The sequence below is a fragment of the Astyanax mexicanus genome, chromosome 9 (genome assembly GCF_023375975.1).
Source record: "Astyanax mexicanus isolate ESR-SI-001 chromosome 9, AstMex3_surface, whole genome shotgun sequence".
Lineage (NCBI taxonomy): Eukaryota > Metazoa > Chordata > Actinopteri > Characiformes > Acestrorhamphidae > Astyanax > Astyanax mexicanus.
This window is the reverse complement of record NC_064416.1, coordinates 38,068,945-38,087,520: the sequence shown is the minus strand read 5'-3', so window position 1 is coordinate 38,087,520 and position 18,576 is coordinate 38,068,945. Positions and strand designations below refer to the sequence as shown.

Sequence of the window (18,576 nt, the reverse complement as noted above, 5' to 3'; positions counted from 1 at the left end):
CTCCGCGTGTCTGCTCTCCCTCTCATCCACCGGCTCAGAAACCGACTGACCGCGAGACACGCGCGCGCCGGAGAGACATCAAAGCGTGCAAACAGCCCGACCAGTGGCAGAGCTCCGCGGGTCCCACGTCATTTACGCGCTGTTTCAGAGAAGCTATAGAGCTGGATGGGATTCACCAGCAGAGTTTCACTGTGTTTAAATCAGAGTTTTAATATTACACAACTAACTTTTGATCACTATTTAAACTCTGATATATTTTATCATATCCTAATTTTCCAAGCTGTTTGTTTATTCTAAATCCTTAGTGATTGTGGAAACTTCACACTAGACCTCAAGCAGTGTGTCTCTCTTTTCCTCCAGACTCTGCTTCCTTGATTTACAAATGAAATGTAAAATTTATTGATGTTCAGTGATGGTTTGGAGAGACATGTCATCTGCTGGTGTTGACCTGCTGTGTTAAATCAAGTTCAAAGTCAGTGCAGTGTTTTCCCACAAAATCTTACAGCACTTCATGCTGACCACTTTAATGGAGATGTAAGTTTCATTTTCCAGCAGGACTTGGCACACTGCCAAATATTACTGATCTTATATTATATTCAAATTTGCATTGGCTGTAAGCCATAATAATCAACAATAAAAGTAATAAACTTTTTTTATGATGCACTAGTACCTGTATGTGTTTTTTTATCATTATGTTGCAGTTCTACCTTATGATATAACCCTCTAAATGGCCTGCTGGTGAGTCTTAAAGGAGAAATGTGAAATGGACTCTGTACACCCCCAGCATTACAAAATGCAGCAATTTTAGCCGATGCTCCCAACAGGCTTACAATGTTAGTGATAGGGGCGTAGCTTTGCCCATGCAAAGAAATCGTTTTTTTTAACACCAATAATGAGCTCAAAGTAGCTTACTACTTAAATACTTAAATTCTGAGGGCCCTGACATTTAAAACGAGGAACTAAGAACTAGCACAGAGGGAATGGCTGTGGGTTATTCAAAAAAGTTATCATGTTTCACTACACCTAAAGTCTATGTAATTCGTTATATGTGAAATAAATTTCACCATAAAATTCACCAAATGAGCACAGGATATGTGAGGTGGCCATCATGTCTATGCAAACATAATTAACAGCAAGTATTTCTCCAGACTTAGAAATTAGCTTGTGCTAACTGTTTTAACCTCCTGCAAAAAATAATGTTTGTAAAAATAATAATATTTTGTTAAGCACTTCTGAATATATGTGTCAGGGGTGTGCCAGGCAGAGAGACAAGGAGGCGGACGTAATCGCAGGTAAGAACCAAATGAATAATTTATTAAATAAATAACAAAGAAACAAACAAACAAAGAACAAGAAAACAAACCAAAACAAACAGGGTGTAACGATAACATAAAACAAACAGGGAGGCTGTAACTGAAGTAACTGAAAAAAATACACACTAAACAGGGCAGGGATATATACAAGGAATAAACTAGGAACTAAATAAACAAAAGAAGAAACAAACAAGAAGATATATATATATATATATATATATATATATATATATATATATATATATATATAACAGAGGACTAAGGCTAGGAACACGAAGGCTATGAAACAAAGAAACGCTGAGAAAGACAAACAACAGGGGTTAGTGCAAAGACCGACAAAGGACAAGTGACAAAGGAAGGCTATATAACACATAAGGGAAGTGGAAACACCTGGGGCTAGGGAGCGGAACTACAAATTAACCCAGGTGATGGAAAATTACTGAGACAGAACACAGGGGCACAGGTCACGTGGGACAAACACAGGCACGAGGACAGACAGGAAACAGGGCCAGGACATGACAGTATGCAAACTGCATTTTGTTGCTTTGTACTTAGACATGTGTAATGACAATAAAGTTGAATTCTAATTCTAATTCTAAAACATAACATTGGATGAGAATTTTACCCGGCCCATGTTTCTGTTTGGACTGGTTGTAGAAATGATTGACTGGGATTCCCGTCAACTTGTTTCCAATCAATTGAGTGCAATGTTGTAATGTGAACACCAGATGGTACAGACAGTATCGCCATATGGGGCCAAATATTAAGGATCATGTTGCAGAAACTCAGAAATGTAATGTCCACATATAAGGATGCAGGGCCTCAATAGATAAAAAAACAGTCATTTTCACCTTTGAGTAAAACTAGCAGCATGGTCCAACAGTTCTTCTAGGTGCTGTTTGTTAGAAGAAAAAATTAACCCTTTTACCTGGTTGTTACTGTGTTAATGACACTAGTCGGTAGCTAAGCTACCAAACAAAAATGACTACAGTATATGACTACAGTATAACCTATGACTACAGTATATAGGTAGATATGCGAACATACACAGAACTTATCAGAGATTTTATCCTATTTATCATCTTGAATGTTTCATTTACTTAATCTCTCTCTGGACACTTATGCCCCCTCTCTCTTTCTCTTCCTCTCTCTCTCTCTGACTCAGCTATTAGAAGTTGAGCCAAATTACTTTGACCAGCTTAGGTTTCTCTAATGTTGGGCTGCATAAGTAGAAGCATTCTGGGCACTTTCATTTAAGGGGGATTCCTACTACGTTCATTTTAATGTTGGCGCAATTTTTCATGTCTTACTTTAATCCAAAATCAATTTTATCTGTGCAGGCTTTCCACCCCCTCCATCAGACTGATCTTCTAATCACGTTAGTCGTGCTGAGATGAAGTGCAGTGCGTAAGGGGGGGGATTGTGCACACTGCAGTTTTCCAGCCCAGAGCAGCTTTTGAGCAAACAAGAGGAAACAGCTATTTTCAGAAGATTTGCTCTGCAGGCACTGAAGCTTCTGCTCCTCTATTAGAATAGATCTGCTGCAGGGCTCTGCTGAGGCATGGATGAATGGGCACTGATACACAAGTGTGTCTGTGTGTTTGTGAGTGTGTGTGTGTGTGTGTGTGTTTGGCGCTACTACACTAGGCATGTGTACTGATGCATTGTATGTATATGTATGTGCACGTATGTATATATCTTAATAAAGCACATGGGAAAGCCTTTTATTACAGCTGATGTAAACCTACAGTGGCTTGCAAAAATAATTTGTTGCCACAACCACAAACTTAAATGTATTTAATTGAAGTAAGTAGCACATGATTGTAAAGTGGAATGAAAACTCTACGTGGTTTTCAAAATTTTAATCAAATAAAAATCTGAACAGTTTGACTTGGTACAAAAAAAAGTATCCAGCCCCTTTCACTCTGAATCTTCTAAAAAAAAATCCAGTCCAATCAATTGCCTTCAAAAGTCACTTTTTAAAAAATCCAGGACTTAATAGAGTTAATAGTTAAAAGAGTCCTGCTGTGTGTAATTTAGTCTCAGTATAAATACAAACACCTGTTCTGTGAAGGCCTCAGTGGTTTGTTAGAGAACACTAGTGAGCAAACAGCATCATGAACATCAAATAACTCACCAGACAGGTCAGAGATAAAGTTGTGGAGAAGAAGTTTAAAGCAGGGTTAGATTTTAGGTTACGTTTTGAGCATTCCAAGGAGCACCGTTCAATAAATGATTCAAAAATGAAAAATGTATTTTACAACTGCAAATCTACTGAGAAATTGCTGTTCAACCAAACTACTAATGTAACACAGCTCATCACCCTGAATACACCATGCCCACTGTGAAACGTAGAAATCTCAAAATCTGACCGAGACATCCCTGGTAAATTCTTGCTGTGTGTGGGTGAGCATTACCCTGCTGAAAAATTGAAAACCCTGGCAGTTGAAAACCCTAACATAAGAGACTACTATCTATCTACTACTATCACTACTAGACTTTTTATAGGGCAGTGGGGAAAGCAATTTTGTTTTTTGGTACAGGAAGTTACTTGGAACCACATTGAGTAGGTAGTATGCAATTACTAGAAAAGAAACAAATCCCAGTGACCGAATTTGTATAATCGAAAAGCAAAACCTGAGAAGAGCCAAGTCGAGTAGCGTAGGTACCATCCTTTGGAAAAGAGCCATAAGTCAGTCTGGGCAGGTCTAGAACTGATTCATTAGGTATTATTAGCTGATGAGTCTTCAAACATTGTGCTTATGCCGAGCAGCTCATAAATAGTTCCTTATAAATTAGGAAACAGTCATAAAAAGATATCAGTGACAGGACTAGAGAAAGACCAAGATATCTCTCAGATCGAACTGCTGAACCATGCAGAATAGTGCAACATTCTACTGTACAGTGTCAGTGCATGAAAAAGTCCTGTAAAAATTACCTGCATTACGTGCATCATCATGAGCAAATTAAAATCAAATTTTTTTTAACATCTAGATCGGTCAGAAAGTGGGTGATAGGGAATGTAGAATATTGCAGAAACCTTTAGAACATTTATTTACAATAAAAAGTTTTGTGGATTGCAGGGTATTCCTGAGCCCATGAGTGATTTTCAGTACAGAATCAGTACATCTTTTCTAAATGTGGTGCGTCCTGAGGGCCCAAAGATTACAAGCATCCAATATTGATTGTTGGCCTTGTTACTTGTGAACTTGTGAAGGGATTTTTCCAGATTGTTGGAATCTTTTGATGATATTATGTACTATAAATGGTGGGATATTCAAAGTTTAAAAGGAACAATCAGTAATAAATGCGTGCTAGTGTGATTGTTTTTTTTTCTGCCCTGGATAGAGTTTTCTGCCCTAAACATGAGGCTCAAGCAGGTTGCCAGATTGACACACAGTGGCAAGCATCGATGAGCCTTACACTTTAGCTAATCAGCAAAAATATACATTTCAATGTCCAAAATGCCTCAAATATGTCTTTACTGTGCTAGTAGTGGTGGTAAATTACCCACCTATGGAATGCAACCTTCCTGAAGCTCAGTGATTACCTGTTTAGCAGAAAAATAGCCAGCTTGACCATTTCCATAGCTGCAGTACACTGTTTGCCTGCTGCTGTTGGTACCTGGCAAACCTGAGTGTGGAAATGGGACTGGGGGAATGGCGGTGGGCAAATTTTATAGATAGAACCCACACAGACTTCTGTGACCTACTGCACAGTGCAAATAAGAACATACTGGCTGAAGCTCTGCTAGCAAGAGCTGCCAGTGCTTAAACTCAGCATGGTTTCTTAATATTATTCTTAAAATCACAATAATGTAACAAGTTTAAAAAAGAATCCTTAATGGTCCTTTAAATTCCAGCATCTAAACTTGATTTCAAGTAATACCTTATTTAATTGCCCTTTGTTGCTCATCCCTAACTTTTTTGACATTCATAGCTGCCATCAAGGAAGTTCTAAATTCATTTTTTTTTTATGGTGACATTTTTGAGTAAATTGTGGGTTTTATCTGGGAGGAGCTGTTAACATGTGGTTTATGAGGCTGGTAACTCTGTTGAACTTATCCAGTGCAACAGAAGTAACTCTTGCTCTTCCTTTCCTGGGGTGGTTCTGATGAGACCCAGTTTCATCATGATGTTTTTGATGGTCTTTGCGGCTGAACCTGAGGATACTTTCAAAGTTCTTTAAATTTTTCAGATTGACTGACCTTCATTTCTTAAAGTATTTAATGTATTTTCTTTACTAAGTTGAGTAGTTCTTGCCATAATATGGATTAGAACATTACTCAGATAAAGGTATTCACTTTATACCTGTAACTCTACCTCTTCACAACTCCACAACTGATGCTCTCAAACACATTAAGAGGCAAAGATGAATTAATTCTACCTCATAAAACTGACTGAGAAAACACAGCCAAGACATGCAAAACTGTCATCTAAGCAAGACGTGCTACTTTAAAGAATGTAAAACACTATGATATTTGGTTATATTTGGTTTGTGGTTTCATAATCATAAAGTGCTCCTAGGAGGTGTTTTTCATGAAGTGTTCAAGTTCATGAATCTTCATTTCCTATTGTACGTAACAATGTTTTCTCACTAGAAACAACAAAATAGCTTCAGATTTAGCACATCAGAGCTGCTTCTTCTAAATGCAGGAGTCACGACTGCTGGAGCATTAAGCCACTGCTCTTCAGTTACATAACATGCTAAAGTAGGGTTGCAACGGTATGAGATTTTCACGGTATGATAACCGTCTCGGAAAATACCGCGGTATCACGGTTATCACGGTATCACAGTTTGTTACATATATTATTATTTTTTTGTTCAATTAACTATTTATTGTAGAAACTACACCATCAGGTGAAGGAAACCATGTTTTTCCACTACTCTTAAGGGCATTAAGAGTGTATATATATATAAAAAAAAGTTGGTATATAACCAGATACTGCAGAAAGAGGGGATTTATTTCTGACATGATCCTCACAATAGAGATTTCTATTTTAAGGCTTTCACTACTTAAAACCTTCAAAATATGAAAAACAGGCACGTCAGAATTAGAAAATGAACGCATGTAAATGAATGGCGTCTTTCACATCCAGTCCGGCCAGTACCTTTACACGGACACGTGAATCCATCGTAGCACGCACTTCACGCCTGTACCTGCGTGCCCAAATTTCGGATAACTCAGCGCTTTTGCGGGCGCTTACCGCATGGGTTGTGCACGACTACAAAGAAGTTTTATTTAGGTTATTTAGGTAAAATTATAAACTGAACACATACTTTGCGCTGCACGGCGGGGTGGTGTTCATGGAGATGGGAGAACAGGTTTGATGTATTTCCTCCTTTAGCTGTGACTTTACGGCCACATTGATTACAAGCTTGTTGATTACAAGATTACAAGTCTGTTTTCAGGCTGTTTGAATGAGCGAAATATGATCAGAATTATGTTAATTAACACTAACATAGAAGCATAGAACTATTATTTAATTAAAATTATTTTTAAGAACAGCTAAACACAGTGCGGAGAAGTTCACGTGCGAGAGAGAGACACAGAGAGAGAGAGAGAGATTTGCGTGTTCTGATATGAGCTACTCACAGGTAAATGTTCTCTTTTATCTCCTCGTGCTCATTTTAGTCCAATTCATAATTCTGCAGTTTCTCAGTGTTTTCTGTCGTATTTTGCGGCTAGCGCGAGCGCTTACAACTAACACCGCGGACCGCGAGGTGCAGCCGCGCTGCCGCTGTTATGCCGAATCCGACTCCCTGCTCAATCCGACTCCCGCTTCGCGGACAGAATCGGCACAACACCTCCCGCTGTAGAACTGCGGGAGTGAAAACAGCGCTTATAAATAAGTTAGTTAAGTTTCACTTTCAGTTTTCGTTATTTGGTTCGTTTTCATTAACAATAATAATTGGTTACTTAGCATTAACATTGTGATTATCACACCAGAGCTTTATTTAAAAATAAAATATATAATTAAAAAACAGATGCCTACATCTCAGACTATTTTCTGGAGCCTAACCCGACCCGGCCCGAGGAATGTGGTGGGAAATCTCGGCCCGAACGGACCCGATTTCGGGTCGGTCCTCGGGTCAGGTCTGGTTCGGGCAGAGAATCTAAGCTCTAGTCTGATGCACTTTCTGCCATTCTCACCGCTGTGGGCTGAGTAGCTGAAGCGGAGCAGAGTTGCGCATGCGCGGGTGACTTTCTCCGCTGGCTTGCGTTTTACCGGTAATAAGCAAACACACACGGTATGATAACCGTGCATTTTAATACCACGGTATACCGTGAAACCGGTTACCGCTGCAACCCTATGCTAAAGCCTCACACAAAACAGGACTTCCCCTTCGTTTCACCCACAGGGGGTTTGATACTCGCTCCACGCCAAGAAGCTTTTTCTAAAAAACAGTTCTGACATTTCTGGCAACTACACAATTTGAATTTCAAAATAAGAGGCTAATCTTCCAGGCTAAGCTGCTTTGTTGTATAAGAACACCCCTCAAGCTCCTGGAGACACTAAAACCCTCTCACTCTACTGCACCGCACAAACTCAGCTCTTCTCTGGACTTTCCTGTGTAAATTAGGCAAAAGCAGGGGCGCAGATGGAAATTTTGAACTGGGGGGGACCAAGCTGTAAAATCATATATATATATATATATATATATATATATATATATATATATATATATATATATATATATATATATATATGCTGCAATAAACTTTAGAATATTCACTTTTCTGATCAACACTAGCCATCTGGTATGTCAATATGTCCCCAGTGCCATCTGCGTGCATTCTAAAATAATAATAATAACAGTCTACCACATTTGGGGAAGTTAACAGACAATCGGCCTATGATACTTACATTGTTTGGTTTTTGAAAAAACGCTGTTATTGTTTTTTGTTTCTTCATTGCTACAGCCTAGGCAAGACCAGGAAGACAATGTTAACATTTTACATCTTATAATTTCAGTTAACAGCGAATGCTTACTAAAATAACATCATAATAACATCATACATAAAATCAATGGAGAGAGCCGCTGCATGCCTCGGTGCATGCCGGATTGCGTTGCGTTTAACGCAGCTCCGCCCTCCGGCTCAACTTTATTCAAATAAATCCTGCCGCCGCACTATGTCCAGTCCAGCCAATCAGGGAAAAGCAGGCTGCGTCCAGCCAATGATGGAAGAGCAGGCTGCGTCTTCACACACACACACACAGAACAGGCGCCTTTCAACCACAGAAGAGAAGCTGAAAGCGGCAGAATATGGATTTATAGAGCTATAGGTTACAGTGAGGTTGGTAAAAAAATAAAAATATTAAACTTATGACTGTCTACTTCTGTTGCTTCATTTTAATTCAAAAACGAGCAAGGAGATCCAGCGCAGCGGATTGCGTTGAAAAAAGTGCCAGTGGACACGTCCCGTAAGGAGCTGGTAACTGCCTGTGTCTGTAGTCTTGTAGACTTGAGAAGGTGCGTTAAATTTACATTGGAACTGGAACACGGAGCTCCGAACAATGTAACCCTCTGAACTGAACGCTTCCTAGTTTAAAAACGAGGGCATTGTGGAACACAGAATTCCACAAACGTACAGTTAATTAAATTAAAACCTCAACGTTTATGCTTGTAGATGCTAGATTTCGGATGAGGTCACTATAAATGTCCCAGGTGCCATCTGCGCCATTGGGCAAAAGTGTTATTCTCCACCAACATTGGGGTACTAAAGGGAATATTAGAGATATAAAGTATTATGTACTTGCTGTTAAAGATTTCAAAAGTACCAAAGTACCTACACTACACAGTGAAAAAGCTGACTTAAGTACGCTTAACTTTATTATGCTACAGGACACGCAAGTTTACTTGTATTCAAACTATAATGATCAATGCACTTATATAGCAATATCACCACATAAACTGGCTAAAATGGTGAAATCCAAAGACTCTGGTTTTGATTTAATTTTAAAATGTGTAAAAGGAGGTTTAACGTGGGCTTGAATATTAGGAATGGAAACGGGTTTCACCACATGAAGGACAGTCCTATATTTCCAAAAAAAAATGAAAAGAAAAAAACGTAAATAAATAAATAAATAGATAGATAAATAAATAAATGTATACATGCAATGAAAGTACTTTAGTCAAACTAGACTTGTAAACCAACGTACATGAAGTGGATTTCCTGGCTTAACTTAATTAGTTAACCCAAAACTCAGATTCAAACTGAAATTATTTATTTAAATAAAAAAAAAATAAAAAAAAAACACTTGACTGTCCCAAAACAGGTTTCATTATGTCACACAGTTTTGTAACGTTACAAATTATTTTGTGCGTTTTAGTACATGCTCAAATGCAAATAGGTGATCTGAATGTTTTGTCCCCAATTGTTTATAATTGAGAGTTGAAAAATCTGATCTTTGACTCAGAACTATGTTTGTCATCATCATGACACACAACAATATTGCCACATTTTAGGAGATGCACTCTATTATAAGGCGCTTTATAATTAACCGTCTGTTTTCTGGTCTATTTTAATTCCTAAGGCACACTGAACTGAGGCACATTTTAAGCGACTAGTACGCAACTATAGGGTGCTGCCATGTTTCCCTTCTAATGTCGCCTCAGTAAAGAAAGATGTACTTCTTAAAAATAAATGTTAAAAGTCAAAAGAAGGCTGGATGTTAGTCTACACAGATTTATTAAAACGTTTGTGGATGCCCCTTTTAATAAATACATTCAGCTACTTTATTTTTTTTTCCACAAGAGTTAAGCTTGCATAGTTATCAGTTAACATCCTGACAAATCCTCACAGCAATGCTTATAAATCTAGTAGAAAAACCTGGACAGTAGAGACAGTGCAAAACAGAATAAACTCTTTTAATACTCTTGATTTCAAAAGAAATGAACCAGAGCCCCAATATTTCTGTCCACGTATTGTATCTAAATCAAGTATGAGAGGGAGCATGGTAACACAATGTAGATGCAGTCATACTGCACAGATTCTCTTTTATATGGCCTCCAACACCAAAAAGCCTTGCTGATGCCTCCCTCTAGTGGCAAAATGATTAAATAACTATCTGTTATCAGAAATATGAGAAGTGATTTGTATGCAGCTCATTGTAAAGGTGTTGCTATGAGCTGCTAAACCTATTGAACCCTGGGTTGTAATTTTTAATAATTTTGGTTATGGTTGTCGACTAACTTAATCAATTAAAAAGGAACAGGAGTGTTAAAGATAGTGGACTGAATGTATGCATCCTTAAAGATTTTACAGTACCAGTCAAAAGTTTGGACACACCTTCTCATCAAAGGTTCTTATTTTTTCAGAATTAAAAATATTTATTGTGCAAACTGAATGGTATTAAAAATAGAACTTAAAAAAAATATGCCAACACCTTTTACACAGCCTTTTCGAAAATGTAATGGAAAAAATGGAAAAACTATAAACTTAAATAAACAAAGTTTAAATATTCAAAGTAATATTTCTCAAATGTACAATTGCACGAGTAAGACACAAATTGAGTGTCAATTTACTTAGAATTTCATGGCATCTTACTGTACTATTTTTTAAAGATGAAAACCCCACCAGTTGTGCCAACTAGAAATCTTTAGTTCAGATAATTAATTTTTCATAAAAACAAAAAAATATTAAGTCTCACTGCCTTAAAAATTCAGTTTATGTTTTTCGTTGGCCTAATTTTAAATTCTATGATATATGTGCTGACTATCATTTAGGATCAAATTAATGTTTTACATTAATCAAACATAGAGGACGCAACACTATGTTTTTGCTAATTTAAGTTAGCAACTGGGAACTAGGAATTCATGATTATTACATATCTGTCTTATATTCAATCATATACACTTGAGGTAATGCAAATATGAGCAGCTGGACCCAGCCAGCATATAGTCCATATACACTCACCAACACAAATCACAGCAACTTGCTCTTACAGCCTTCAACACTGAGGACAGTTCACTATCATATTACACATCTATGAATCCGAAGAGAAGGCAGCAGCTTGTGATGAAGGACTACACACTGATGGTAAGTAAGAGATGGGAGGACACTGCAAATATGTAAATAGTGTGATCAAGGTCAGGTGAAAACCCCTGCAGAATTGCTTAGTAGACCCTGTTTAACTGAAGAGTAAAACTAAGCATGTGCAGTAGTGCAGAGTAGTTGGCTTGGCCTCAACTAGGGTTCAACTACAAATTGTAAATTTTGCCAGTACAAATGATTTAGTTAGGCCAACTTTTGACAAGAAACTTACTAATGTTAGTTTAGGCAACTAGTTTAAAGTAGTTTATGGTGCAATTAAATATTTTTAGTTTTTTTTACAGTCTGTAAAGAAGTGGTGTAGTGTAGTGGATAACAAAACAGCTCTGTGTCAGTTGGGGTTCATTTCCCTGACTGCAAATATGCCACTGAACATATTTAAAGTCCTTGGGCAAGACTCCACACGTTACAATTTTTCGCCCTCCAGTAAAACAAAATTCAAAATTAAGTCGCTGTTGCTATGAGCATCAGCCAAATGCAATGACTATGAGTAGGAATATGAATAGGCTACTTATAGGCATGGAGATGCAATACATAACATACAGTATATAGGCAGAAATAGAGGTGGTGCGTACCTTGTAAGTGTTTGGTGTAGAGTACCTGCAGCAGTAGCCAGAAAAAGAGCAGAGGCAGGACCCCCTCTATCATCCCCCTACAGCAAAACAGCGCACAATGCCATAAAATCTGCAGCCCCAACAGCTCCTCTTCTTCAGGACTTTCCATGACCGCTCCAGTGGACACCCCAGCCACTCTTATCTTTATTTATTCTGTATTAGTCGCTCTATATTCTGTCTCTGTATGTCGGTCTACTCTACTGTATTCCACTCTTCTTTTTAACACATCTCTCTCTCTCTCCTCGTCTCTTAGTCAGAGGAAGAAAGTGCTGAATCTTTTAATCCTGCTGGCAGTGGTCCAGTTCATCTGCCCGTCCACGCTGGAACACTGTCTGCTTACTGCATCTTTATATTGGTGATTAGCACTAGGATCAGTTCAGATATGCTTTTTTTAATAGTTGACAAAAATCAGCTTTCAAGTCTTTTCAGAATCCATTGATTAAACTAATTAACTAAATGCATGATGTGCTTAAAACAGTGCTGCTTACTGAGGGCATGACCCCCCCCCCCCCCCCCCCGTATTCCAAAATACAGCGCTTTTAGTCGATGCTCCCAACAGGCTTATAATGCTAGTGATAGAGGCATAACATTGCCCATGCAAATAAATAGTTATTTTTACACCATTAACAAGCACAGAGTAGCTCCAGATTTCATTGGTTGAATTCTGAGGGCACCGGCATTTGAAATGAGGCACTGAGAGCTTTAAAACTGCACAGACAGATTCATATAGATTCATATATTATACACACAGTATTTTAAGTGAGTTTCTGCTAAACAGATCTACACAATTAGTGACTCTAATAGTGATTCCATATTAAAAACAGTATCAAAATATTAAAGAAACTTTACTGTATACATTCATTACATTTTTTATGATGTGACTCAATGCAGAGTCTGTGCTCTAACTGGCTGTTTGCTCTGGCCCAGTCTTTCGATTTTCAGCACATCTGAAAAAGAAGAACTTACAATTTGATATAAAAGATGTAAAATAAGAAAAAATCACACAATCTGCAGTTAGGACACTGTATTGTATTGTATATAAGTTAATACAGTTATATTAATATTAATAAAAAATATTTTACATCATTTTTATTTGAATAATCATTGTGAGGTTTGACACAATGTGGAATAAAAAGAGATTCTCACTGTGTCGAAAAAGTGCTAAACAAAAAAAAGTGTTGTAAATTTGCCAGAAACGAATGCACATGTCATAAATTCTCCTTCTTCTTTTTGCATAATTCCCACAATGCTCCATTTACCATGGTATAATCGGCTCTATTGTCCATTTTGATACTTTGGATTCCTCTGTTATTCCTCAAGTCACAATGTGCATGTCATAACCTTAAAAACCCCTGAATGACATTTGCTAAAATTCCAAATTCAAAACAACAAAGTGTTTGTGGTTAGTGGCTTTCCAGAAAATCATACATATAGAAAGACAAAGTAGACATAAAATCACCTCTCGTGTCTCTTAGGGATTAAACAGCAGTTTGAACAGCAGACTGGCATGTTGAACAACACATGTCTGTGGTACTCTTTATGACCACACTGACGTTACAAGTTTGTTTATTCCTCGTGTTTTTCTTATTGGGTTTAGTCATAAATTCAAACACAGTGCTGTCAGATGACAATTCGCTTTCCTGAAAAGCACATGTTGAGGTTGGGGAAGGTCCTACAAAAGTCACAGATGGTAAAAAAGAAAGAGTTTTCCAAAATCGACCAACCACAGATGTGGAAATGCACACACACAGCTTGTCTAGCCCATGCGGAGAAGTATTTCCAATAGTGGAGTTATGTATCCATAACTACGTTTTGGGAGTTGATCCACGCCCTCACTCATCCCACTTCCTTCCCTATTTAAATCGTCACTTCCTCTCTACATGCTCGTTGAACAACCTTGCAGTTTAACGACCCCGCGATTGATTGATCCTGCAGCGTTAACTCCTGCTCATTACCTGCTCCACGATGGTACTCCACCTCTATGTCTCCTGCGTCCTCACCTACTCCTCCACCACCACTGCTGCCGGCTGGTGTCTGCTCTCCTGGCTCCTCGGCCCGCCCTGGCTCCTCAGCACGGTCTGGCCGCTACTAAAAGGTTCCCTCCGGACTTCTTTCTCTCTCTCACCTCTGCGGCAGAGGTGAGAGAGAGAAAGAAGTCCGGAGGGAGCGGCAGCAGTAATGGCGTGGGTGCCGGTGCCGGGAGCCTCTGCCGCTCCCGGCACCGGCACCCACGCCATTACTGCTGTCCACGCCGTCACTGCTGCCTCTTTTTTTACCTTGTATTTCTGCACCCTCTACTTTTGACATTGACGTGACAGCATAGCCATCATTTATTGCATTTCTGTCACCACAAGAGAAGCAGAAAATTGCTTCTTTTTTGCCACACTAGAGGGCACCTTTGCAACACTTTTTGAACCGCAGGGGCTTACAACCACCAGGCTGCCACCCTTGAGCATACCTGTCAAGTCTCCCGTTTTGGCCGGGAAACTACCGTATTTTACTCCTCTTTCCCGCCGTCCTCCCGTATTAATATTTTCCCGTAAATTTCCCGTATTATATTAAAATTAAAAAAACTTTATTATTGAGGAGACAGGGCACTGACCGATCTGTGTCTCTTAACCAATCGTGGTGCCGGTTCAAGGAGAAAGTCTCGCCTTTCAGGAGAAACAGCCAATCAGCTTGCTGGTTTCGCGGAGCGCAGAGGTATATCAGATTCTGATAATCTAAATTTAGTGTGTAAGTGGTTCACATGTGGTTATTTTAGATTTCTTGTAAACCTGTCTTAAAATGTAAGGAATACTAAATCTTGGTTGGGCTGGTGGGACGACTTTAAGCGGACGGAGGAAAATATCCCTTATTTTTAAATATAAAACTTGACAGGTATGCCCTTGAGTCTGATAGTGTGGTAGTTTATAGCTGTAAGTAAATTTACCTGTGTGTTACTCTGTGATGGATGGGGTCTTGACCAGGGGGTATGTCTTCTCTGTGCCCAATGAATCCAAGTAGAAATCCATGGAAAAGCATCTTAAATTAAATAAAAGAAAGCTAATAAAAGTGAACAGACTAAGAATCATACTGTTTCTCTTTTGAACCCCTACCCCTTGTTTTGGAGTATGACAGAGTTACAAGGGGAAGCTGTGAAATCCTCCCCTTTAAGAATTGGGAAACATCTCCAAGCACCTAATACAGTAATAGCAATAAAGTTCAGCAACCTAGCTGCTGGTTAACTAGTTAATTTCAGCATATTGAATGTCTTTAGAAAGGTGGGACAGGTGTTCCAGCAATTAATTCTTATTAGTCTGTTCCTTAATGACCATGAGAAAATATGGGTTCTGGGCTGAGAGCAGTTGAGAACCTCTGGTATGGATTCACTGGTTCACTAAGCACTTACCACCCTCATGTGGCCACACCCCCATCTAACAATAGAGAACTACAGACAGCACTTTCACGTTTTCTTTGCTTGGAGTGCAGCATGCCTTACACAGCTCTCTCTACGGCACTGCTGGCTTTAATATGGACTCAGGTTGTCCACTCCAACTTGGACAACCATAAGAATGCAGCCAGGATCCAAATAAAAGCAGGTAAGGGCATTGTTCAGTATGCTTCATTAGTTTTCGTATATTTTCTAGTTTTAGGTTGATGCACATGTAACCAATGTGGTGTGCTCAGATCTTTTCTACGTTCAATCTTATGCATGGACAATTTAACAGAAACAAATTGGTGTTTATTTTAATTAAGGGTACAGAACCAGTCAAAAGTTTGGACCCACCTTTCTTATTAATATTTTTATCTGTATTATTTACTACATTTTAGATTAATGTTAAATACTTTGAAGGAACACATATGCAATTGATGAAGCCAGTTTTTTATCATAACGTTTTTGAGGGTTTTTGCGACTGCACATGATGATACTTTTTTAAATTCAAATTCAAGTTTCTTTTTCTTTTCAAGTATTTTTTGTTACTGTTGAAGTAGTTCTTGCCATTATATGGATTAGAACATAAGTCAAATAGGAATGCTCACTGTATACCAACTTCACAACTTTACAACTGAAGCTCTCAAACACATTAAGAGACAAGAAATGTATTCATTTAACTGAAAGCCTGAATTCCAGGTGACTCTACCTCATAAAGCTTACTGAGAAAATCCAGCCAAGATGTGTAAAGCTGACATCTAAAATAAAAAAAAGCTAAAATATTCTAGATAGTTTATACCTTAAACTTTGTTTTAATTAAATTATTCCATGATTTTATTCATGATCTAATGATTAAGTAGCAATTAATCTACAAAGCAGAACATTTGTTAAACAATGAAAAAACACTGTATTTAAGGTGTGTCCAAACTTTTGACTGGCTCTAAATGTACAGCAGATAAGATGGTAACAAACATATTCTAGATTAGGTATTCTAGGTATTCTAGATTTTTTTTTTAATATTCTCTTAAAGTACAAAATTGGGCTTGGTTTGTTTGTTACAATGATATATTTAGCCATATACTTCCTAGGGTATTAATTAAACCATTTATTAAACCTATTACACAAATATAAATAAATAAATTAATTTTTTTTTTTACTGTCAAGGTGCTGGACATGTCTATGCTCTTATGTACGTTTATGTGTAATAGGTTAGTCTGTAATTGTACAGAATATGCAGACTTTTATTATTATTGTATGATTATTATTGTAATCCTTAATTATTAAGTCCTAAAGTGGTACTTTAATTAATCATGTAAATCCACCAGAGGAAGCTCTAGAATATGCAGAACAGTTTTAATATGCAGTAGAATATATAAGAACTGGGTTGAGAAACACTGCTGTAACGTGACTTCTGTTCATTTGTATTTCACAGTAAGACCACATATCCTGACGTTTATAAAAGTCTCTATGAAACAGAGACGTATCATACAGCACAGGGAAGCCAGAAATCAGCTTCTCCTCCATTTTCTCACACTGTAGGTCACATGTGGTTTGTGTGGGACAACGTCATGTCCGCGTGGCGCTGATTGGCTACCGCCAAGCGAATTCGCTTCTCATTTGCATAAAGTAGAAAATATCTACTTTATGCAAAAAATATCTACTTTAGAAAATATCTCAACAAGGTAGGGGTGTAATGGTACAGAAAAGGTAGGGGTGTAATGGTTCGGTTCACACCTCAGCATAAACTCCATGGTTCGATGCATTTTCGGTACGTTTTTGGTTCGTTTAGTGGAAAAAATAAATAGCCTCACCTTAATAACTTTAAAATAAAAATGAATCTTTATTATAACCATGTTTAGTTTTTTGGGATGGAATGTTGTAACTGGGCTCAAGCTCTTTTATTAAATGCTTTAAACCAGGGTTCTCTCCTACTCTCATCATGGGAGGCTCCATCTTTTGTATCTTGTTGATTGTGATGCTTTTATTAAGAACAAAAACAACAGCATTAGTTTAACTGCTTAAACTACAAATATTTCTTCCTAAAAATATTACTGGAGAGAGAGAAAAGAGAGAGAGAGAGAAAGAAAGAAAGAAAGAGAGCGAGAGAGAGGGTGAGGGAGAGAGTAGGAGCGCCTAACCCTGCGTTCACACTGGAAAGCAACAGTTGACCATAGTTTCCTATGACAGTACGTGATTTCAGCGCAGCAATGGGTGCAACACTCCTTTGAACATTAGTCCCTCCTACAGACTGCCTGTACCGTGTATTCTGCGTGTGTTTACGCGAACCGAACCGTGACCCCCGTACCGTGAGAGTTCATGAAGAATTCACATACTGTTACACCCCTATTAGCAGGCAGTACCTTACAAGAGCTGCACTGACAGTGTGAGGTGTAGTAATGAACTGCATTGGTACCATGTTAGTATAGTAAAGCTGCTTATTGCTTTATTTAATAATTGTTGTTATTCAGAATGGCACACATATTCATCTGCAAATTAACCCTCTTGGTATGCTTTAGGTCAAATTGCCTTTTTTTTTTTTAATAATTGAAGTAGTCTAGTGGACTAAAGTGCTGCTACTATGATCTGAGGATATGCCCTGTCGGTTTGAATCGTCAGTGAGCTACATGTATTTGAGAGAGTACAATTAGCCTTGATTTCTCTGGGTGGCTAGATGGCGCCCCACATCACTCCAAAGGGTGATGTTGGTCAGTACAGGCGTCTGTTTGCTGATGTATCAGAGCTGGGTTGCTGTGCTTTCCTTTGAGTGCACTGGTTACTCAGTAATGCTGCACCAGTGACGGTTTAAAAAGAGGTATTGGTTGATTTCACATGTATCAGAGGAGGCACGTGATTGTCTTCACCCTCTTAGTGTTGGGGGCATTAGTAGCAGATAGGGAGTCTTAGTGAGTGGGTTGCATAATTGGGCTTCTAAATTGGGATAATGGGAAAATGGGATAAAAAAATAAAAAAAGCTGTATGCGTTACCAGTTGTAATGGTGTGCATTTTAGTGGTAAAATGTTAATGAGTTATAAAACCCATTAAAACAGAGAATGGAGTGTAAAAATGCTTACAAAAACTGTTTAATGAGCTCTAAAGGTTACTTGTAGCTAGTGGTGGGTGATATGGCCCTAAAATCAAAATATTAAATGGTATTTTTGTACAATTAAAAATGATTA

The 18,576-nt window shown here is 38.2% G+C and overlaps 1 protein-coding gene across 6 annotated transcripts in view; it reads left to right on the top strand.

The window, feature by feature from the left end:
* The window catches only part of LOC103037190 (semaphorin-7A), a 115,696-nt gene that overhangs the window by 43,817 nt on the left and 53,303 nt on the right, over positions 1 to 18,576 (top strand). For 2 of the 6 annotated variants that reach the window (XM_022679822.2, XM_049483266.1), the window contains exon 1: positions 15,448 to 15,565. The exons of the other annotated variants lie outside the window; for them this stretch is intronic. In XM_022679822.2, coding sequence (XP_022535543.2) covers positions 15,457 to 15,565 — 109 coding nt within the window. In that variant the 5' untranslated portion in view covers positions 15,448 to 15,456. Of the gene's footprint in view, positions 1 to 15,447; positions 15,566 to 18,576 lie in introns of those variants that run through there. 6 annotated transcript variants of the gene reach the window in all.